General features: G+C 43.3%; 1 protein-coding gene across 1 annotated transcript in view; it reads right to left on the reverse strand.

Moving 5' to 3' along the window:
• Window positions 1-23,812, reverse strand: part of si:ch73-383l1.1 (receptor tyrosine-protein kinase erbB-4) — a 208,275-nt gene that overhangs the window by 43,552 nt on the left and 140,911 nt on the right. The window contains exons 4-14 of the mRNA XM_054624191.1: window positions 16,301-16,435; window positions 14,779-14,844; window positions 13,167-13,285; window positions 12,179-12,320; window positions 11,402-11,515; window positions 9,220-9,346; window positions 8,988-9,061; window positions 7,958-8,048; window positions 6,163-6,368; window positions 4,752-4,884; window positions 1,109-1,202 (exon numbers count right to left, since the gene is read on the reverse strand). Of these exons, the coding sequence (XP_054480166.1) occupies window positions 1,109-1,202; window positions 4,752-4,884; window positions 6,163-6,368; window positions 7,958-8,048; window positions 8,988-9,061; window positions 9,220-9,346; window positions 11,402-11,515; window positions 12,179-12,320; window positions 13,167-13,285; window positions 14,779-14,844; window positions 16,301-16,435 (1,301 nt within the window). The remainder of the gene's footprint in view (window positions 1-1,108; window positions 1,203-4,751; window positions 4,885-6,162; window positions 6,369-7,957; window positions 8,049-8,987; window positions 9,062-9,219; window positions 9,347-11,401; window positions 11,516-12,178; window positions 12,321-13,166; window positions 13,286-14,778; window positions 14,845-16,300; window positions 16,436-23,812) is intronic.

Raw genomic sequence — 23,812 nt, forward strand, 5'->3', positions numbered from 1 at the left:
GTGTGTGCAGGCGTGTGCGGGCGCATACAGATGACTGAAAGCATCTGGGTATGTGTCTGTGTCTGCGGCGTGCACGTGTGTTTGCGTGTGAGAGCGCCTGTTGGATGATTGACTCCCGTGTTATTTACTACTCAGCTGTGACCAGCATCTCAAAGTCGGCCGCCTCTCTGTGCATCCTTGAGGAGTATCTCTCGCTCTTCATCTCTTATTCTCTCTCTCTCCCTCTCTATCTCTCACTCCAGGGACAGTCATAAAAGGTTACTCACACAATGCTAAATTCCAAAAGATAAGTCACGTGGCGCATTTTCGATACAACTTTATGGAATGTAGCACTACAAATGTAATGTTATGTATGGTGAAAAAACTTTTTGGGCTGACTACCCCTAAAGGGTTAAGGTAAGAGGCATTCTGAGGTCCCTTCCTAAGCTCATTTATTACAATTGAAGACATACATTTACATAAAAATGTCTCAAATAATTAGCATTTTTAAACAAGGCATAAGTCATTTCTTAATTTTCAGCAAACGTTAAACAAACTGGAGTAAATAAATATTTGTTGGGGACTATTTGCTGCAGTGGTTTAATACAAATTTGGTGCACTAGTCAGTATTTGTGTCTGAGTTTATCCTAATATAAAGATGAACTATAACGCTTTATTTTTTTGTGTGCATACATGTGCATGTCTACTAACATTTTTAAGGGAATTTCTAACATTTCGGACTCTTGGTGTGATCACGTCCGAGATTCTAAAAGTGACTTTAGGGGAAGGTCACAAACTAATCTAATTTTCTTGTTTTGAGTGTGAGTATGTGTTCTTGCCAAAAGCATGCCTCCGAAAGTAGCCGGAGTAGTTTATCATTCTTCCCATTAACCTACTGTTCACCTTTGCAAACACAGCTCTTATATCTTCTGAGATCCTGCGTGCAAAACAGATAGACTCCCACAAAAATAAGTTGGAAATCCACTTCAGCACGCACAAGATATGGGGCTATCTTGAACAGAAAAATGAGGAGTGGTTTTAATCGAAAAGTCTACTCCTAGAAAGTACCGTTAAGTAAAAAGAGAGTTGAGTGTGAGGTTGTCTGAAGAGGACTTCAGGAGTGTCTTACCTGGCCAAAGCATGTCATGGTGTTCCCATCCATCTTCTCACACTGGCTATCACACTCCAGGCACACAGATCCATTGGCAAATTCACGCATTTCCCTGATAGAGATGGGGAAACGGAGATAGAGGTGGATGTATTATAGATTTGAGAGCGTATCCACATTGAAATATTGATTGAGAGCCTGCTGAAGGAGGATTTTGAAGTATGCTGTGTGCGTACGAGCGCAAGCTGTACATAGCAGCCTTTTGATTTTGAACCAACATGTGAAACAGCGTCAGAGAAGCGAGGTTAAAGCTTAATTTACTCGTGCCCATCTCCGTGATTCCTAACTGCAGTGACTGCTGGAGTGCCCTCTGGCAGAGGGGCACGCGGGGCAACTCGCTGCCTAAGACCATTTGATCAAGTTAAAGGCTTAGTATGGTCAATAGGCTAACAGAGAAAGGCCCATGAATAATGAACGGCGTTTTTAAATCACGGGCAAACACGAGGGGGATGCGTTGACGGAGGGAGGGAGGGAGGGAGGGGGGGGGAGAGGAGAGGAGGGCTGGTGGGAGGGAGGTAGAAAAAAAGGGAAGGACGGGAGAAAGAGCCAGGGGAGAGGTGATGGACAAAAAAAGGGTTTAGGAGAAGGTGAAGGGGAGGTACAGAGAGAGTGTATGCAAAGTTTAAGGCAGGCAAGCAAAGAGGAAAGAAAGAAAAAGATATAAGACAGAGATATTTGCTTTTCATCCTCTAATCAAATCTGACAATCATAGGAGCTCCACCCGACTCTTTATTTAGCCAGTTAGAGCGGTGCATGTCGTTCACCATGGTTTTGTTTTCACACTTAGACATCTGGAGGAATAGAGGCAAACAAAAGGGCTCAATATTGGGTTTTACACTGCAATAACACCGACACGAGCTGCACAGCGCCCCAGGCCATACCGATGCATCCCTATATATGTGTGTGTGTGTGTGTGTGTGTGTATGCAGCCGATCTATACATTTCTCCCTTTGTTTGTGCCAGAATCAGCGCATTATCTCCGTTTTTTGAAGTGCAGGCGGCTCCGGCGAGCAGAGGATGGCTGCTGTCAATAAGAACCCGCTGCCGATCAAAACCACTTTTCACATCAGAGGGATCGATCCGCCGATGCAGAGGACAGAGGCCCTCAGAGGAGGATTCACCCAGATACAAACAAGCCCCTTTCTCACAGTGGTTAGATAATGAGAGGGACTCTCTGTGTGCATTTTTTTTCCTTTTTGTCTCTGCATGTGATGCTACTCGGGCGGAATAAAGATTCGACAGATTCCTCCCTGTGAGCTGTATTTTATGTGATTTTGCTCTGAGATATTGCACTGCGCTGAGGGTATGTTTGTTTTATGCATCTTCATGTGGTGAATATTAGATGAAACACTTTTAGACTTGGTCGTTCTTAAAGCTACAAACAAGAAAAGAGACAAATCCGACACTTGATGATGGAAAACCAGATTTCCCTTTTTGTCGAGCCTTAATGTCGGGGCATGTTCGCAGCATTTCGTGTCAAACATCCAAACATCAAGAGTCATTTTTATTAATAATGTTTTGGGTGGGATCAAAAGAAACTCCCATTTCTCCCTCGTCTTTCTTTCCCCGGTTCCAAAATAAATTAGATTTCTCTACTGGAAGGCTCCGTCCGGGGGAATCCTTTAGAAAAGAGCTGAGGCAGTCGAGAGATATGTCTTTTGTTGGTTGAGGGAGAAAAAAAAAATACATGGAGGAGAATGGGTGAGAGACAAAGACCTCGGCAGTGGTGCTCTCCAGGGTCATTTCCATTCCGTCGAAGCCGTTCCTCCTGATTGGCCCCCTTCACGGCTGGAAGTGTGCGCCAAGGCCCCGTCAGGGGATGGCCTGATGAGGGATTAGCCCTGTTTTAGCAGGAATTTAAGCAGGACTGTGGCTACTATTCAGACCTCCAAACCCCCCAGCAAACCAGAGCATGGCCAACCCACCAGAGCAACTTTTTTAATTAAACACTTTCAACGCCTTCCTAATCCTCTGCCTCCCTCCTCTCTTACCCCAGTGGACACCCTCTCAGCCGTTTTCTTTTCCCCTCTTGCACTCCTTTGCTCCTCCTTTGTTTTATTCAACAGACGTATAAACTAGAGGGAATTAGTAGCTTTCCTCATTAAGAATGGAGACATATAATGAGGGTGAGCTGTGGAATCTTAAGGTTGAAAAATCACCAACTTGGCAAAATATTTAATGAGCTAACAAACACTGTAGAGATATACGGCCAAATAGAATAGATTCAGAGCAAAGGCCAGTCAATCCACTCTCTTTCGTTCTTATTATTATGTACTGTCATTTGGAAATGGGGCCTATTTTTTTCAATTTAAGTGAAGGATACAAGCATACGAGCACCTTCTACAGTATTTGTCATTTTTGTACTAAGAAATGTAAGTTTTGTATTGGCTTAAGGTATAAGTAGTCTCCAGGAAAAAAAAAAACGCTATCCAAGGTTTCCATCCCAAGAAAGTTACCCTTTATCTGCCAAAGATACACGGTGCTTTGCAGGTGGTGCCTTCTAAAACCTTTAGAATATTGGCTTTTCTATTCCACAGTTCATGCCAGCGGCGCAAAGCAAGAAGCGGGCCTTGTGAATTTTTTACTTACAATGCATCGCAGTGACTGACTGTATTTACAGTATAGCAAACAAGTGTGTTTCAGCTGCTCCCTGCCACGCGCCTCATCCACGCCAGTCTTCTTCAAAGCCTTCGCTGTGAGCTGTTTTTTTTACCCGGCAACTTCAAAGCCAGCCTCCCACAAACGGTGCAGAGGGGGAAAAAAAAAAAAAGGACCGGCAACAAGTCCCTCTCTCACACTCACGTGCACTCTCTCCCCCCCCCCTTCCTCTGGGGAGAGCACAAGCTTGACATCACTTTTTACTGCTTGTAAAAAATAAAAAGTAATATTTACCTCGTGGCAGACATTGCCGGTACAGTCTTACTTTGGATGGATGCTTTTCAAGTGTTGTGATTCACACCATCTCCTCGCTCATTCAAGAGCAGCACAAAACACTGGGAGCTACATCTACAAAGAAGTGTTTCTCCCCAGGTGAGCTGGCAGTGATCTTTTTTGATGTGCCTCTTGGCGGCACAAAGCAACGACCTGAACGCAATTATTCACGCTGAAAACAGAACATCAGTGGATTTTGAGGACACTCAAAGGGCCTTTGTCGCAAATGTCAGTTATTTCACAGCTCAGAGCCGTGAACACTCTTGTCCGTCAGCCCAAATGGGCAATTTGTGATGTGAAATATAATACCTCAACTGTATATTCAAATTGGTTTTAGGACGTTATGGATGTTACACGCATGCCAAATGTTCCTTTCACCGTTCACAGAGAGAAATCCCTTATTGGTTCATCTCATTACATTCATGCCAGTCTGCAATTAGACTCTCCTCCTCCAGAGCTCTTGAGAATGCTTTGACTTCATTCTCATGCATCAAAGCTGTTTAAATTGATTTTATTTCCTCTGCTTGTCATGTATGGCTCTGTGCAACGAGAATGAATGCAGTCTAATGAAACCACAACAATCTGACATGCAGGAAAATGCTGGGTCAGATTTAAAGACATATTACTGGACAAAGATTAGCCCAAAATATATATTTGTGACCGGGCTGCTCACCCGTCAAAGAGGTTGCAGGACTCCACACAGGTGCGACCTCGCCTGAAGTATCGGCAGGAGAGACACTGGTCGGGCCCCGGTCCCCAGCACCCGTCGTCTGAGCACATCCGATCACACACCATCTGCTGCTGATCTGTGGAGAGAAAAAGGACGTCAATAAACGAATTAGAAAAACTATATACGCAGACATACTCGCACTGCTGTAGCCTGCGGATACACACCCACACGCATAATGCAATTCAAGCACACCGGAAACATGATACGGTGTATTAATTGCTCTCGATCGACCGATAACACACGGCAGCGACGTGAAAAAGTATCTGATAACGCTTTATTATGAGCAAATTAATTTAGGGGACTTGTTACAATACGTGTGTGTCTATTCTATATTCATACCGAGGAGATAAGTGAACACAACGTACATCTACACATGCATCCACATTTGTGTGTACCCCGAGGGCTGCACAGCTGTGTGTTCGAGTGCTGCATTGGTATTCCCCACACCTCGGCCATTAAAGAACGCCCCAACCAGGGACCCTAAGCTCTTTTTTTTTTTTTTCCCCAGTCGAACCACAACAATCGATGCCGTTTCATCGGACTCGGCGTGTCCTCCATCCGGTGAGTGACACCCCACGTCCTCGGGAGTGCCCCCCCTTTGTCAACAGCCGAGCAGTCAATGGCAGACAGGGGGTTGAGCCTAATGAAGAGGCCTGTGTAAGGCCCCATCGATCGATCTCTTACACACACACACACACACACACACAACAAACACACACACTACACTCATTAGCTGGCTAATGATATCAACCGCAGCCTGGCAGCTTCCATGTTTGTGTTTTCTAGTTTTCTCTCTCTTTCTACCATCAAAGAAGAACATTTCATAAAGATAACACACCAACACCATACGCAATTAATTACAAAACATTCGTGTTATGTTCCTCTTCGTGTTATACCTCCCTCCTTCTCACTGTGCTCAGTTTTCACCACGTTCAGCTCCAGCCACATGCGGACCATTCATGGTTCCATCAGGTGGTCACATCCCCCGTGGAGGCAGTGAGCCTAATCCACATCTGTGCATGACGCATTAAGGGAGCTGAATAAGGGCTTTCATGGCAAAGGAGCAAGAGAGACGCCAGTGGCACAGTCGCCTTGGCAACAGGCATGTCTGCTTGTAAGCTTTTTTTTGGGGGGGGGGGGGGTTGGATTTGCAGAGATATGAGGGGAATCCAAGTTCAGAGGTAATTAGAGGGCTATCAGGAAAATATTGGAGAGAACTTTACAGGAGTTTCTTCTACTAATCATTTTTTAGAGAACATGGCTGGAAGCAACTTACCTATGCATGTTAAGATGCTGCGATATTACCAAAAACTACTTTCAGAGTGTGCAGATTTTTCGCAGACGGACTACTTACTGCATTCCTTTGGATCCCGGTTGTTGCGGATGAGGACTTTCTGGCTGGAGGTCCTGAAGAGCGACGTCCAGTTGACGGTGTTGTAGAAGCACAGGCGGCTGTTGTTGAAGATGTAGACGTTTCCCGCGCTGATCTCGTCCAGAGACTGGAACTGAAGCGAGGAGATCCAACGCTGCTTCAGGATCAACAGGGAAATGCCACTTCCGCTGCAGAAGAGGAGATTAAAGAGATTGTTGAGAAAGCAGGAGGAAGTGGAGGTGAAGATAGAGCAAAAGAACAGTGGACGTCCAAAAAATTAGCAGAAAACAAAAAGGAGCAGAGTGTGTTAAATAAAAAATAAAAACTGGAAGAAACAGAAAGATAACAGCCAGACAGAAGAACAAGAGGAGAAAGAAGCAGACGAAGAGAGATGATGGGAGAAGTAGAGAAGGGCATCACATGGGAAAGACAAAGAAAAAAAAGAAATACAGCAGAAAGAAAGAGCGGCAGAAGATGTTGCTCCGGCTCTACATGAAACGTTGCCGATCTACAGGTTCATCACTGGCGTTCACAAGGAGGGATCTCCTTTTGACTCGGTCTGCACTTCCTCGGATCTGCCACAACAGGGCTAATGAAAGCGGCGCGACGGCAGCGCTTCAAAGAGCCTCTGTGCAGAGCGACACGGGCCGGCAGCTCATTAAGCCCAACAGTAGCCGTCCAAACACAGGGAATCAGAAAGGAAAGGAGACATGAGGGTCTCTCTGAGCAAAGATGAGCAGGGCAATCTGCATATTAAGTCAAATGTAATGTGAGTTCAAAGATGAAGAAGGTGACGTCATAGAAGAAGGCCCAAGAGGTCAGTCTACAATTTTTTTATCTTGGATCCTATTAATGTATGAATGTCGATGTAATGCTGTAACACTTAGGCTGAGTTGCACCAACAAGAATTCATTTTTAAACCCAATTAAATCATGTGGCACTAAACTTTAAAACTAGCCTTAAATTAGGGATGATTCAAGTTAAATCTCTCTTTAAAGTTCATTTTTTACTTTTAAACCTAGATTCAATTTAAGTCTGCTGCACCAAACTTCAACCTCCAATCTTAAAATGTGATCCAGTCTTAACTGTAAACTTACACCTGAGGAGGTCTAACTTTTACTTTTACTGCTGGAGCTGAAAAGGAAGATTGGGCCATCAGGCAGTCCTGTTTTTTAGTTTTTTAGCGGTGCTTCACATGGAGAGACATACCATCCTCCATTACGGTTTATGTGTTTCACCATTTATTATTCTATTTTTTATGTCATCGTTAGTATATATTTTTTTATTCTCTTTCCAATTGTTGCTTTCTACTTATTTATTTTGCTATCACCTCTGTTCTTATCTCCTTTTTTATTAACAATGTTGTTATGTTTACATCCATTCTTTAAAAAAAACCCAACAGTAACTTATATTATTGACAAGACCTTGTCCATCTTCTACTCTGTTCCTTTTTTTTTTTCTTATTATAAATCAATATGCTTTTGTGTTGAACTTGTACTATGTGGACCTTGGTGGCTGGGGGAGGGGAGGGGAAGGGAGGTGAGGAAAGTTTGCTGACGAAAAGAAAAAAAAAACTGGAAGGAATGGTATTGATTAATTGTACTTGGTATGACTTGCATCTGTCCATCAATAAAATATGTATACATAAAAATAATAATCTAATATTAGATTAAATAAATCCTTGTTGGTGCAGTCCAGCTTATGAATGCTATAAGCAGGAGAGTCAGAGAGTTTCAAATCTGTGTCTGAAGTGCGATAAGATGACATTAAGACATACCTGTAAAGAGATCTACCTCCAATGGTGGAAAGGCTGGAAAAAACACTCAGATCTGTCATGTTCTCCGGCCAAGACTGGATGTTTAGGAAACCTAAAGAGAGGAACATGTGTCCATCAGTAAACTTATTTCAGGTCATCCTAAATTTGATCTTTTCTGAGAAAAAAGGATAAAAAGTGTATTTGCTGAAGGAAGGGAATATGAAAGGACCTTGAGCCAAGAAATAAAAAGAATCCTTTTGTTGCTTTCATCTATTCATCACTGAGCTGCAACGGCTCTGTGAGGTTCAAGCAAGAACCCATTCTTTAAAAAAAAACAAAAAAAAAAAAACGACAATATACGCTAATTAAAAGAATGGATTTAATACTCTGCACAATCTGTCCACTTGCACTTGCCTTTAATGACAGATTACATCAAATCAGGATCTGTTGAGATGACATTAAAGGGATAGAGCAGGAAATGGCTGGGACGGAGAGGCCATTGCTCTTTCTTATTGCCTGGGTTTTCATTATGAAAATGCAGTTTCACTCCATTAGCTGTTTGGCTCAACTGCAAGTCGCAGTTTAATATGACAAAAGGCTTTGTATACGAGGTATTGCTCATCCCTTAAGGCCTCTAATAGTTAATGAATAAATACACACTCAAGCATGCACACGCACGCGGCAGCACATTCCTGTAAGCATGTACAGCTATTAGACACACACACACACACACACACACACACACACACACACACAAACATACACATAATATACTATCCAACAGAGCACCTTTAAGAGTTCACTGATAAAAATCATCTTTACACTTTCTCCTTAGGATTTCTTTTACTGCCTTGGAGGCAACATCATAAAAGCACACACACACACACACACACACACACACACACACACACACACACACACACACACACACACACACACACACACACACACACACACACACACACACACACACACACACACACACACCACACATGATAATATTGTTTTGTTTTCCAATTTTTCCAAGGTGACTCCGGTGAGGCAGTCTCACCTGTGATCTCTTTCACAGTGCGGAACACGTTGAGGCGTTCAGGGTCCAGAGGTCCAATACCATGGTACATGTCCCTGAAGAAAAACATAGAGACACACAGAGAGGTGAATATTATCTTTATCAAAATTGATATCCAAAATATGACATATTCTATATAATACGACGACAGTTTATACTGACTAAAATAGTATAAAAAATAATCATGCGTGCGACGTTTCAAGCTGCCACTTACCCTTTAATGCCTGTAATGAGGAAGATGAGGTTGCCGTTGATTTTGGTGCAGTTGACAAACTTCTCAATATTGCTGGCATCCACAGTCTGAGCTGTCTGCAGGCTGCCCGTCCCGATGCCATCGCACACTGACGGATCAGACACACAACCACACATTATTCAAATGACCACGCTGCTTTAGGTATGAATTACCTACTCTAGTGTATATCCAAAGTGCCCTTGTACTGCAGAGACCTCATTTTGAGAAACTCCTTTTAGCTATTTGTCACGTTGATTCCCTTTTATGAAAATATAGCCCTGCTTTGGTGCATTGGCAAGGCCACGGCCCCTCTCCATGCATCGGAATTCTTTTGATGAAAGCACGGGCCAATCCACAGCCAATCCCTCCCTATAATGAATTCATTACATCTGCATTAATTACACTTGCGGTCTGGTGTGAGCCAAGTATTTCTGACAGAGGCGGAGGGGATGATGAATAAGGCTTGCATTAAGTGGTGTAACCAGTTTTTGATAGTGATTTATACCAGCCAATTCCATATCTGAAATGTTAATTTGTTATCATTTCCCCCAGTTCCTTGGGCTATCCCTCATTAACCCCTCCCTGCTGCGTGACGATGTAATCAAGAGATTAGCCAATCAATGGAGGCTCCATACGTGGAGCCCGGAGGAGAGCGCCACTGTCTCCCCTCCGAAAGAGAAAGGGCACATCAGTTAGGTTTGTGGGAACAATATGATGAAGCGACTAATCCTCCGTATTGAACTGAAGTAATGCTGTTTAATTTCACATTAGACGTTTTAGGCATTTAGCTCGCACTCGCGCTGAAAGGAGTTGTAATTACTGAGCAGGTAACAGCAGTTTCTCCTTACGGGACCATTTCATGTTAATTAACATGTCGAGCATGTGACCTTCATTTATGCCATATTTGTCATCCTCCAGTGTGAAATGAGCATTACAGTTAATATTCACGGCAGTGATATGAGAAGGGGGCAAAATGAGTACTATGTAGCCACAGTTCATGCCGTTAAATAATGCATCAATACATGCAAAAGAAACCTATTATATTATGTATATTTTGTATTAAGTCATAAGATTATTTATCTTGTGTAATTTAATTACACTCTTTTATTATTTAAGTTATTTTAGCAGGTACATTAGAATACATATTTAAGCTGTGTATTTAGTATAATAAAAAAAAACAAGCTGGCTCCCGTAAAAATAAATTACATTTCCTATAAAGGGTTTTAAGTAATTCCTGGCGGCTTTTGCTGATCCAGTATCATCATTGATAGCATACAGCTATTAGATTAAAATGGTTTAACCGTATAAGCCTTAGTGCATACAGTAAATGCCAAACAGGAGGCCAGGAAAGTGGGGGAAGCAGGAGGAATACATATCAACCTGATTTTCATCCCAATGAGTACAACTTCCACATTATACTCTGAAACATCTGTCTGTGTGTCTCTGCACTGAGACAAATGACAATCTCACAAGGCAACAGTCACCAGTTATGAGTGATGCCGGTACTTCCTATTTTTATTAAGTGTGACTCAAAGTGTCAAACTTTGACATATACTTATAGTGCAACCATCAGACCAAACAATATGCATGAAGACAAAACAATGACGCTTCACTTTCTCTAGTTTGAACAAAATGACACCACCAATGTTTGATATACAGCACCAGTCAAAAGTTTGGACACACCTTCTCATTCAATGGTTTTTCTTTATTTTTATTTAAAAAGAAAATCTACATTGTAGATTAATATTGAAGACATCCGAACTATGAAGGAACACATATGGAAATATGTGGTAAACAAACAAATGCTCAACAAACCAGAATATGTTTTATATTTTACATTCTTCAAAGTAGTTGAATGAGAAGGTGTGTCCAAACTTTTGACTAGTACTGTATGTATTTATAAGTTACAAAATTTGATCTCTAACTATAGCGTATTGTGACCAAAGACTGCATGTGATGTCATGTAAATCTGCTAAGTAGTGATCGGTGGGTGGAGCCATGGGACGGAGGAACCGCCCATTCCCCATCGCGAGCATGGCCACAGCTTTTTTTACAGCGCTAATGTTAGCACCACAGTAGCTAACATTGCGCAAAAAAAAAAACTTTGTTATTCTGCATATGGCAAACTCAGGAGCGCTTTTCTTGAGGACATCCCATGGTTTACCTTTAGGACAGATGTCGGTACAGGGGATGCACATCTTGATGCGGTTCTCCTCCACCTCCATCTTGTTGCTGGGACACGCTCTGACACAGGAGCTGTGGTCCACCACGAAGTTATCTGTCAGCGACGTAGAAAGAGTGTTAGCTGACATTAAGTTGTTGTGTAATAGAGATGCCGTGATGATAAGTGGCATCGTAGAAATCAAAGTGTGGCCTTTAGACTCCGGTAAACCCCTTTTATGGCGATAAATTAATTGTTTTTTAATCACGTTCTGAATAATGATCAAAACTAATGGTCTAGAGCTACACTGCAATGGAAAAGTAATTCATCAAATTAGTACCAGGGAGCGGCGGTGGAAAAGTGCGACTGGTGTATGCTCATTTGATGATCAGTGGGACTTGAATATACAATCTGTTGATGTAGCTTGACTTTTAATGCATGCTCGCTGAATTACTGCACCACTACTGACTCCATATCTGTGGGAGGAAGAAGCACAATTCGCTTTCTTTTCAGCCTGCCAGAAGCCGAAACAGATGGCGAAGCAACTAGTTGATTGAGATGCGCAATTTATTTACGTTTGAGTCATTTATCTTGACTTGCCATAATTCTCTGGAATCTTATTTCAGGATAGATAAAAGGCTAAATGCCTCTTCAATGGACCACCGGCTCACCAGTCTATAAAACTTAATTATGAGCATCATAATGAGCATCTGTGTTCTTGCAGATTAATGGTACATACTTGCATACGTGGATGTGCACGGGGACTTGAAGCAGACTTACGTGGGCATTTCTTGACACAGAAGGCTCCGTAGGTGTACTTGGCTCTGGGGTTGTGCTCTAACTGAAAGGATGTGGGGTTGTACACAAACGGCTGAGGGCACTGGGTCACACACGCTCCGCTGTCGTTGAAATTGGTGCAAGCCTGCAGGAAAGGACGCAACCACAGTTAGGATGCTGGCCAGACTTCCAAGGAGAGGGGGGGGGAGTGCATGGAGGGAAACGCAGCGAGGTAAGACGAGGGGAAGGGGTTGGGATTCTCTCGCATAAGTCAACAAGAGTGAAAGAGTATTACGGCAGCAATTCATTTTTACGCCGGATAGCGACATGCGGATCGCACAGCCGTCCCTTGTCTCTCCGAACGCCAAATGGGGGAAAAATTGGAGCCATTGATCCACGGGCCGTGATGTAAATGGTGAAATGTTTTCCCCATAAACCTCCTAAGTGTTTTGTCGTCCGTGGCCACAGGCTGAAACGGCGGTAATTGAATTGGACGAGCCTTTCGTGTGAATTACAACTACAATATCGCCTCCCTGTCGGCGTGCGCCCGCGTGTGTCGTGCGCGTTTTGTTCGCGAAATAGGAAGAAGTTGAGGTGATAAAAGGGCCACTAATTGAAACACTGAATCACCAATTTGTTCTTTTTTGAAGAGCGCCGCCGCGGAAGACTTTTACAGCCCCCCCGTTAAATGACAAACAATTTATCAGCCGGTAAACAAAGTGGATCATTTTCAGGCAGGGTGAGGGTGATGAACAGATGTTGCACAAAAGACGTGGAAAGATAGGAACGGAGGGATGGCGAAGGGGACGAGGTTAGGGCTTTTTTTTTTTTGGTCTTTGGAGTATGAAAGAAAGTTAGGAAAGAGAAAGAGGGAGTGATAAAAAGAGCAGCAGTGTGTTTGTGTGTGTGTGTGTGTGTGTGTGTGTGTGTGTGTGTGTGTGTGTGTGTGTGTGTGTGTGTGTGTGTGTGTGTGTGTGTGTGTGACACGTACGAAGCAGTCCGTGTCCTTGGGGCCCGAGCAGCCGCCGGCACACTCGCGGTGGCAGCAGTCGCTGACGTAAGGCCCGAAGCATCGACCGTCACACTGCTCTGCACACACCGTCTTTGTCACTGCCCAGGAAGTGAGGAGACAGAAATTTAAAAAGGTCCGACACGCACATTCTCTCACACACAAAAAGGGACAATACCACCACCCTCGACCTTCCTCTCGGGTTACAGCAGCACACGTACATCGTCCGATGTGGAATTCCGGCAGAAACAAACGAGGGCCTTCAGCGAGCGAAAGGTCAGACGAGTGGGGTTGTGACCACGGTGTTGCTGGCATGGATGCCCAGACGGACTTAAAAAAAAATCACGGGGCACTGTCTCCTCTTTCAAACAGCTGCTCTGAAGGTGCCCTTGAACGTGCCTCTTATCCCTCAAACCAGCTGAAAACTGTAGGTTCCCAGGTACGCATTCAAAGTGAGACGTTGCTGGAGGGAACTAAATTGTTTTCCCTGGATAAATAAAGTAAAAAAAAATCACTGATTCACCATATCAGAGTGTTTTCTGCCAAGTGGACCGATTGGCCAAAGACACCTTCCAACTGTGCTGATAATTCCCACAAAGCCTGGCATCTTTTTTGGGTTTTGTTGCTATGCCAACTCTTGTGGTAACCAGGGAACTATTAACTCCTTTTCCTGCATTTTATATTGCAAAACTATTTCAAAGGAAGCCGTATCAGTCAGTATTATTAGTGGAGTACAAACTCTTGGATGTGACTCGCACCTATTGCATCAAAGTAGCTCCGGTGCTTGTGCTAAAGAACTGCCTCCCACACAGTATTGGTAGAGGAGGAGATACACCAGCCAGAGAGTCAGCAGGAGCTTGAAGCCGAGGCATTAAAAACTGCTGTGCTCACTCTCTACTGTGTTGGGAACATAATGATGCAGTAGTGAAAAAAACAGCGAGGCCCTGTAGTCTATTAGTCTGTGTTAGTCTGAGAAAAACAGGCCAGTTCCTCTCTGGGTTCCGACGACACGAGTAGAAGTGCAATTAAACAGAGAACCAACATTTTCTTCCCTCTCAGCTCCTTCTTCTATTGTCTATTGTTTTTCACTTCATCACTTTTTTTTGTGTTACGTTCATTGAGAACTCACCGGTACATAAAAATTAGTAATGAAGAAAATTGAGGGTGCATTTGAGGGTGATTTTGGTCTTTGAGGTCAATAGAATGGGATGAAAAAGATAAAAAAAACAGCTCAACCCCAAACATATGACATCTGTGTCAACGCAGATTAAAGCAGATTATAGATTATTTTAAAGCAGACGGTATAGTATTCTCAATTTTCTCCCACCTTTGAATTAATAGAGTGAGAGGGATAAAACTGCCTGAAACTAAATTGCAGAGTTTCATAAACCTAGACTTCAATTTAAAGAAATATAAAGACACAATTGAAGGGGGAACAGTTATCCTGTCTAAAGTAAAAAAAAAAAAAAATCTACCATCTAACAAAACCACTCAGGACAAAAAAAGTACATTTCCCAAAATGTTGAACTATTCCTTTAAGTCAGTATCTGTGAATCCCTGTAACTTGTAACAGTATGTATGTGTTAATACTCACAGGTTTGACACTGGTCTTCCTGATGGCCCCAGCAGCGTCCGTTACATGAGCGATGACATCTTCTGCCTACAGAACAAACACACACACACACACACACACACACACACACACACACACACACACACACACACACACACACACGCACACGTTTAGACACTGCGCATCAGACAACTCCTCAGCAAACTTAAGATGCAGTTTTGACACAAACAAAAAAAAATCACAGCCCCCTCACATAACAAATGCCTAAAAGTCCCGTCACGCACACCCTTAAAACGTTCGAGGCTACTGACGGATCTGTCGAATCTCCTACGCTCATCTGACAATAGACCCAGAGCCATCACGGCGACTTGTGGCCTGTTGGGGGAAAAAAAACAGAAGCATGAAAGACAGGCTTCTACTTCCTTCCATCACGCCCTGGCACAGGCAAAGTGGGACCTGACAGAGCACTAACAGCCCTCGTCTGCCAGTGGCCCATCATCAAGACTTAATTGACTACGGGTTAATTACAGAGTAAGTGGAGTAGTACGGCAGATTGTCACCCGGCCCCGTCAACCCCTCCCACTGTGGGGTTGTTAATGTTAAATACTAACTACGGCTTGGCAAAGGGCCCCAATTTGGCAACCTCAACTCCCACTCGCTCCTCTTGTCATTTTTTTGGCCCACCTCTTCTGTTCTTCGCTGCTTTTCATCCTCCTCCTCCTCCTCCTCCTCCTCCTCCTCCTCCTCCTCCATTTAATCAACAAACTGGCACTTCTTTTACACATATTGTTCTTAAAACTGTCTTTTAAAACCCAATTAATTTTAGTTTTTCCCCGGCTTCACTCAATGTCTCACCCCCTGCTGATGTCGCGAGTCAACACTATGCAGATTCTGTCTGTAAGCAAAGAGAGGTCACTGCTCCTTCTCATCAAAGGAACTCAACATTTCCCCCATCGTCTGGCCTCGGCTGTCCCTATTCACCCCCCCGACATGTTGTGATGCAGAGGGCGCTAAGAACCTTGCTTAACTATGCTCCTCAGTGTCTCCATCTTAAAATGAGCATGGGGCTCGGCCACAAATGTGTAGAAAAGTTGGCCCGGCTTCTTCTGACACAGAATGTCCGCCGGAGAGCGACGCCTGTTATGTCCAAAGCAGGGAGGAGCTGGGGGGACTGCGGGGACCACGATGAGGGAGAGGGCACCGGGGGGGGGGGCAGCTTCAAACCAGCTGTCAGATTCACTGAGATTTAAAAAGAGCACAGCGGACAGCGGCTCCATGGGCCTCGCTGCAGAGCCGCTACCATACCACTACAATGGAAAGGTTCACACGTTGATCTAACACTTTGTGATTTCGCTTCCAAAAAGCCGCCGGGCAAACGGAATGAATAAAAAAAAGAGAGATAGGGCACAACTGCTGCTGGTGGGGGGGGGGGGTGCTCCCACAGCATGTTGGCACACGGTCGGCCTGGCAAAGAAATAATAACTTGATTTTCATCCAGAGTTACTGGATCCACTGGTTCTTCCCACCCACGTGCGCTACTCACATCCGAGGTTGCTGTTGTTGGATGGCACCACCAGCAGCTCCGCATGGGGGTTCTTGATAATGTCACGCCAATGGATGGTGTCCGCATGGCACAGGAATTTGTTCTGGTCGACGTAAACGCCCCCGTTCAGAATCTCTGCAAAAATAAAAAAAATAAAAGATAAGATGGAGAGAAATGAGCACATAGGCATGGATATACAGCACATGTACAAGATGGCAGAAAATCAATACTTCAAGGTTAACTCCCATCGTTGCGTTGTCTCAAAAGTACTGTGCTGCATAAAGTGTTCCCTGGAGTGCATCTGGGCATGAGGATAAATGTTATTGACAAATGCACACAGTAATTCAATGCCATGTCCAAAGACAATGATGTTTCATAAAGAACTACTGCACAAAAAAAAAAGCCTTGCTATTTTAAAAGGTCTCCAAACTGTACGCCGGTGTAAATTCCTAATTATGCATTGAGTATAATATAATTTCATTTAGCTTGAGAGTTGAAGTTAATGAGTTTGAATGTCACTGCAAGACGCCAGATTCTTGTTGTGTTAATTAAAAACTGAAATAGTACACTGGAGCGGATATGTGGCGTTCCTCGACTCCTCATCGAGGATCTCTTAAATTAAGTCTGGTGTAAAGTTTCTCTCAGAGGGAATCACGCTATAGATAGAGAGCAGATGAATTAAAAAAAAAATAAAAAAATCACACATCTCATTGATTTCTGGCTGTAGAGTAAAAAGCTAATAATGCATTTTGGAACATGTTCAGTTTCTTGTTGTTGCGCTAGTATCTTCAAGGGGCTCTTTGTTGGCTCTCACGAGGCCCAAAATCAACAGAGGGACTCGGACAAAATAAGGGATCACAGCTCTCTTGACCTACCCTGCATCGCTCTATCAAACCGAGAGACAAAGGCGGATTCCTCATCCTGCATGTGCTTAATAGCAAAAATATGTTTCTATTCAAGGACCAGTGCCCTTAGCAGATGCCTGCGCGTGGACTATGATAGGTAATACTAATCCCCCTCCCCGTTACTAATCCAGGTTTCGGATCTGGACGGGGAATGAAATTATTTTGCAGTAATCCCCCCCACCCTCCTTCCAAAGCCGTGACCCGTGGCTGAAGAGAAACAACAGCCCCCCATCAGCGTCTCTCTGGGACACCAGCCTGTAATATTTAACCTAGTTGAGGGATTTAGATACAATCACCCTGCATCCCCCTTCTCCTTGAATGTGAAGCAGTGGCGGATTCCATGAAAGTACTTGTCATGATAAATTAAATTTGAAAAAAGTAACAATGTGGTTCAAATCGGGTCTGGATTAGCTGAAGGTAAAGAAGGATATTATCTTCCCAGGCAGATTATTAACAGCGTATGAGTTATGCGGATGATCCAGCAGCAGAGAAGCGCACGCAGGAAGCTAATCATTACCATCCGACACCCTGATTAAAGAAGTGGGCCTTGGTGGAGACGGGGACATTTATTCAAAGCCCTCTTAGAGGTGACACGGCGCTCCGTCTGCCTGCTGAATGGCCTACAGCCGCGGCTTCATGTAATCATGTTCCCGTCACAATGGACGATTTATCAGGGGGGTGTTTTACATTCATGGATGGTAGGGTGAAAAAAAATCATAAAAAAAAGAGACAGGCCGTGCTTTAGTCAAATAACGTGGACCGCACTGTCAGCATGCTCTGATGTCATTTTGAAATACTAATGAAATAAGCGTTACGCAAGCCATATCACAGCCTGGACGGATCTCTGACAGTATAAAGAGCAAAATACTGAATAAGCATATTATGATCTAAAGGAGATGTGACCATATGTGTGTTTCCTGGAGAGACACTGCAGACAAAACATTACTTTTTCATGCACTGGTATATTTTTGATAGTTTGGGCTATTTTGCTTCAATACCACGTAACATTTTTTCTTTCAGACTAGTGGAAAGACGACATCCAAAATACACATTTATGTATTTGTTTTACTACTTTGTTTGCATTTTTTCATAGACATATATAGACGTTGTCTTAAAAATGTATGACATTTTATAATACATTATTTAAGGCCCTTGTCTCAGAATTAGTCTCCTCTTCAGTAGAACTTTTCAATTTCATTCCTATCTATATTGTGAAGACTTTTTATAGAGGGGCTTGTTCATATATCATTCATAGCCTGATGTATGCAGCATTTTATGACTAAAACATGGTGAAATGGATTTTTTATGGCTGTTGACAGTATTTCCTGATTTATGGAGTGATAAAAAGAGATATCGATAATTCCCTCTGTAAAAACCTTTGACTCTAATGTGTTAACAAGATGAAAACACACATTTTGAATTGTGTTGAATACTTGATGATTGATCAGAGCTCTCCTTTGCTCAGCGATGAACTCTCACTACACCCGACTGTAAGAACTTGTTTTTGTTTTTCCCCAAAAAATTGAGACAAACTTTTAAAGAGCGACAAAATAAGACAGCAAACATTTTTCATAACTTTTTTTCTGAAGTAATAATTTCTACATTTGACGGTATGACAGATAAAATCTATTTTGCTGTTTTATGAGGGGCCATCTTTCTGTACAACCCGCCCAGCACTGTCCCAAATGTTCTTTTAAGTGCTTGTGTCCAGACCCGTCTGCTCGCTGAGAGACAAATTGCCACCTCTGCTGTCCATCCGGGAAAGGGCACTACGTCTTCCAGCGGGATGACAGGCCGGTATCGGGTGGTCGTTCATTAACGGGGGGCGACGGTCCTTCGACACCGCCCCGCCCCCCTCCCTCCCGCTCCTCTCTGTACCCCCCCCCCTCCACGCTTCGATCTTTCCATCAAGTCAGAAGATCTACAGCTGAACATCCGCCATCCTACATCCACCCCCAAACCGCCCTCCGCCCCATCCCCTCGCCCTCCACGAGGCTGTGAGTTACGAGGTAGTCATAAAAGCTATTGTCCTGCATCAGAGCAATGGGGAGAGGAGGAGGAGGAGGAGGTGGTGGGGTGAGACGTAGAGAGGGCAGCAGGCGAGGAAGGGGGAATACAGAAATATGAGGAGAAGGTGAGGGAGAGAAAAAAAAAAGGTATTTGCTCAGGTTAACACAATAAAATACAATTTTAAAATAAATAGTTTTACTGTACTTTTCTTATGGTACCCATTTGTTCATGAATGCTTTTGGAGTCATTCTTCTTGCCTCAAGTGAGCTTCGTGGTGTAGAAGTTCTGAAGGGCCCCTGTGCAGACTTTATGTGGACTTCAAGAGCAATCGCTGTGGGGTTCATACTCAACAATATGCAGGGTGAACGTTCGGATTCAATCATTGTTGGGAGTGAAAAGGAAAAAAATGACTGGTTGGCGTGATTAGCAATAGCTGAAATTGACAACATAAAATCCAAGGTGCTCCTGCTCAGGACCAAGATAATGAGAAATTTCACTTTCAGACTATAATGTCCATCCACTGTCTTCCACTTATCAGGGGCCGGGTTTAGGTTGAGGCTATGCTGGGTAGTCCAGACGCCCTTCTCCCCAGCATTGTTTTCCAGCTCTTCTCGTGGGGATCCATTGGCATTCCTCAGGGCCTCTTACTAGTTGAACGAGACCTGAAAACTAATGTGTGTGCTTCCAGTAATTCCACATCGCCAAATGCAGCACTACAGTAGCAGTTTAACCCACATTCATCCAAAGAGAAGAGCTGACGGAGGAACGTATCGAGTTACCACAGATATCTCATCACAGCTCCTCATTGCTCATTTCAATTCCTGCACTATCGGTGCCAATTATGCTTTAATCTCACAAAAGAAAGCTCCCATCCCCCCTTTTCATAGTCAGTTTGTCTGGGAGCTTTGCTGGGCGACACAGTTCCCAGCGATGCCGTTTCCAGCGTGCATGCGGCTGCTGAGGGCTCCACCATATGCTCAGGTCATGTCGGGTTCAAGACTGTTTCTGGTGGAGCGATTTGCTACATGTCTCTTGGCTGGGACACAATGTGTCTCGCTGTGACGGCGGAGAGAAAAAAAAGAATCTCACCGGGCAAAAGTTAAAGTGTCATGTTGAATCAGAGATTAGGTTTGATGCCCCGCAGTGGGATACGAGGCGATCAGTGGAGGAGGAGATGATTAGGAGATGTTTATCATATAAAACTAAATATATTGATGAATGACCTCCACGTCACGAGATGTTGCTATGACGCAACAAGGCCTTATTGCTAAATAATTAATGTCAAGGAATTAAAACCAAACTGAAATGAACAAATTAAACCCAATGAATCAAACTAAGCTGCCACCTTCTCCTCATAACAAACAGCAAATCCCCTTTGAACCTTTTCAGCCTCATCTAAACTGGAACAAACCATTTACCTCAGCAAGAAGAGGGGTGAGTCAAACAATGGCGAGCATGCAAAGATTAAACAATACTAAACTAATGTATAATACAAAGTAGATATGTCAGACAAAGGGTGAACATACTACATCTAAATGTATACTGAAAACATGAGCAAATTAACTTGACTATAGATGAACCTTTTCTCCCCTTCCTGCAGCTACTTGGGAGTTGCCAATCACTGTGAATCTGCAAGTTACTCACCTGTCTTCATTATCGTTAAACGAGCAAATGGATGGTACAGTCACTACAAACCGACTGTATATTTACAGACCTTCATTAGCTTTATATTTTTTACCATTCAAATCAATACATATCTATCCCCAGTAATTCGGATGGTTCGCCAATTATAACTTCGTGGAACACAAATAAATTACACAACTGAAACAAGCTTGTATGTTGCCATTAAAGTTGATAAATTAACCAATAAAAGGGCAGAACGTTGGTCTGAAACGATGGAGTATGGAAGTAACCTTTTAACACCCCTTGTGTTCCATTTATACTTCACATGTTGCACTTTAGATCCACGGAACAAAGAGTAGGTCTTTGTCCTACATCCATGACATAAGAAGCACCAAATAGAGTCAGAGTGCCCTGACAATACTCCTCTGACACTTAAATGATTCTGCAGAGCTATAAAGAGAAACAAAAGGCCACCAATTTGGGCTGGAGTGTTTTTTTTGTTTTTTTTAAAAGCTCAAAATTCGGAGAGGCTCTGTGGTATGAGCTTTATGGGAATATTTATTTGTATTGTGCATCAGACCCCCTCGAAATACAGCGAACGGGCCAATCAGTGCGCAGATTGTTAAGGAAGTAAAAATGATCCCTGTGCCAGGTTGTCTTTGCGAGCCAATTAAGTTCATTTTAGTGTCGTTCAGCAGAGCGGAGAGCCCCTAGTTTGGAGTAGTTTCCGGGCAATGATGGCCCCAGCACCAATCAGCGGCCATAGCTCTATAGGGAGCCCGCTGATGAGCTTTCATCAGTGCTGCTGGCCACTTGTCCCACATCTCTTTTCTCTCCCTAATTACGCTGATGAATAAGGCCGTAATAGTGATCCGTCCTCGACTGATGAGTCCACGCGTTCGCCATTATTGTCACGTATCACACAACTCAAGCAGAGCCCTGCAGTAAGGCCATCCACTCTGCTCCGTTTCATTAGGATCATCTCTCCATCCTTGTCGTCCTCCGCCCCGCAACCACGCCGTCCCCCCCCCCTCCCCCTGCACCCAGCATATACTTCCTCACTTCGGTGATGGGCCGACTTGCTGAGCACGGGGAACAGAGAAATGGGGATGATCATTCTTTCTCTCTGCAGTCGAGTGCCCCTCTCTCACACAACCACTTACAAACACATACAAGCTCAGGAAAAGCCCCTAAATGACATTTAATTATCTAAAATTCAGACTTAATAAAACCACGGCAAAAAGGATCTTGTAGCTCGGCTGCATCAGGCCGACAAAGCCTCACATTTGTCGGCAGAGCTTGAGAGCAAAGCCGAGGCTTTACCTCTTAAATGCCAATTAATCTCTCAGTGCGTTGGAGAGAAACGCAGAGAGCAACAATGGAAGCCCCACCCCTTTTGTCTCATAAAAAAACATTTCGCCCCCAAAATAAAAGAAAGTCAGATTCACCTTTTTTTGATCCAATATAGTGCCATTAATGAGTCATTAAAAAGGTCACGTTCTTCTTTATACATATCATTTTATGCCATAAATAGATACAGTACCAGTCAAAAGTTTGGACACACCTTCTCATTCAACTACTTTGAAGAATCTAAAATATAAAACATATTCTGGTTTGTTGAGCATTTGTTTGTTTACCACATAATTCCATATGTGTTCCTTCATAGTTTGGATGTCTTCAATATTAATCTACAATGTAGAAAAAAATAACAATAAAGAAAAACCATTGAATGAGAAGGTGTGTCCAAACTTTTGACTGGTACTGTATAAAATATTTTAGCTTTATTTGAGACAGGCTAGCATTAGAGACGGGCCTTCACCTCTATTTTCAATTCTCTATATTGCATCATATTTGTTTTCTGTTTATGACTAATTCAAAATAATGTAAATGTATTTGAAATAAATCAAATCTTTTCTCATCTGTCCTGTTTCATGTCGGTGTTGAGCTGCTGATAATAAATCTCCTTACCTCCCGCTCATATGATTCACATAAAAAAATCCTTTCAGTGGCTCAGAGGCATAAACCTTTTCCTGGTGTCCTTTTTAATGTAAATACATAAAAAAGAGCTTCCACACACACTACAATATCTGTACTCCATTTAATTATGTGCAAGCTTTTGGCCATGGAAGACCTTCGTTTGGGCATAAAGACCCTGCATACATTCCAGTAATTAGCCCCAGTGTAAAACATATTTTTATTCGTCACATGTTCTTACACTTAAAGGTATTTCAATCTTCCAGCGCTAAGCAAAGCATGTCAGCCGAGAGGGGTTTGAAATCTTAGCTCTGACTTTCACTGTCAGTAGGTCAACGCCGACCCAATTGATTTCCAAATTTAAACCAAAACGACTAAATTAAAACGTGAAAACTGTATTTTGTTGTTAAAAACAGAGTATGGCATGACTATGGTGTTGCACTGAAGGAATGAATGCTGTGGGAATGTACATTAAATTGAATTTACCATATAAGCCGAGTCATTTCAGCCCCCACAAATGTTTTCTTTTTTTTTTTTTTTTTTTTACCCGGCGTTTATTGTGGACCCAGCAGGCCAATGGATTGTTTGAAGAGCTTTTATTCGAGACTTTACGGGATGTGTGTGCGAGCTCCTTTCGCAGTCATTTGCATGCATCAGTTCCCGGTGCTCTGCGCGGCCCCGTGACACAGCGCAGACAGCTGGCATGACAGAAGGTGCCGAACTTGGGGGTGGGGGGGGGGTGATACAAATTGCCTTCATTTTCTTAGAGTGCAACCTCTTCGGGGAACACCGATGAACATTACACAACCGCAACAAATCTGCAACTCCGGAAAATAACGACTCGCATGAGAGCCAATGAAGTAAAGTTAGAGTTAGAGAGAGAGAAAGAGAGATGGTGTTGAAGCTCTTTATGCTGTCCTGAGCAACATTTTTCTATTCCCCCCCAGATAATAATGTGTCTGGGATAACAATCTATAGAAATTACCGTTCTAAGAGGGTG

This window comes from Anoplopoma fimbria, chromosome 22 (genome assembly GCF_027596085.1).
Source record: "Anoplopoma fimbria isolate UVic2021 breed Golden Eagle Sablefish chromosome 22, Afim_UVic_2022, whole genome shotgun sequence".
NCBI classification, from domain to species: domain Eukaryota; kingdom Metazoa; phylum Chordata; class Actinopteri; order Perciformes; family Anoplopomatidae; genus Anoplopoma; species Anoplopoma fimbria.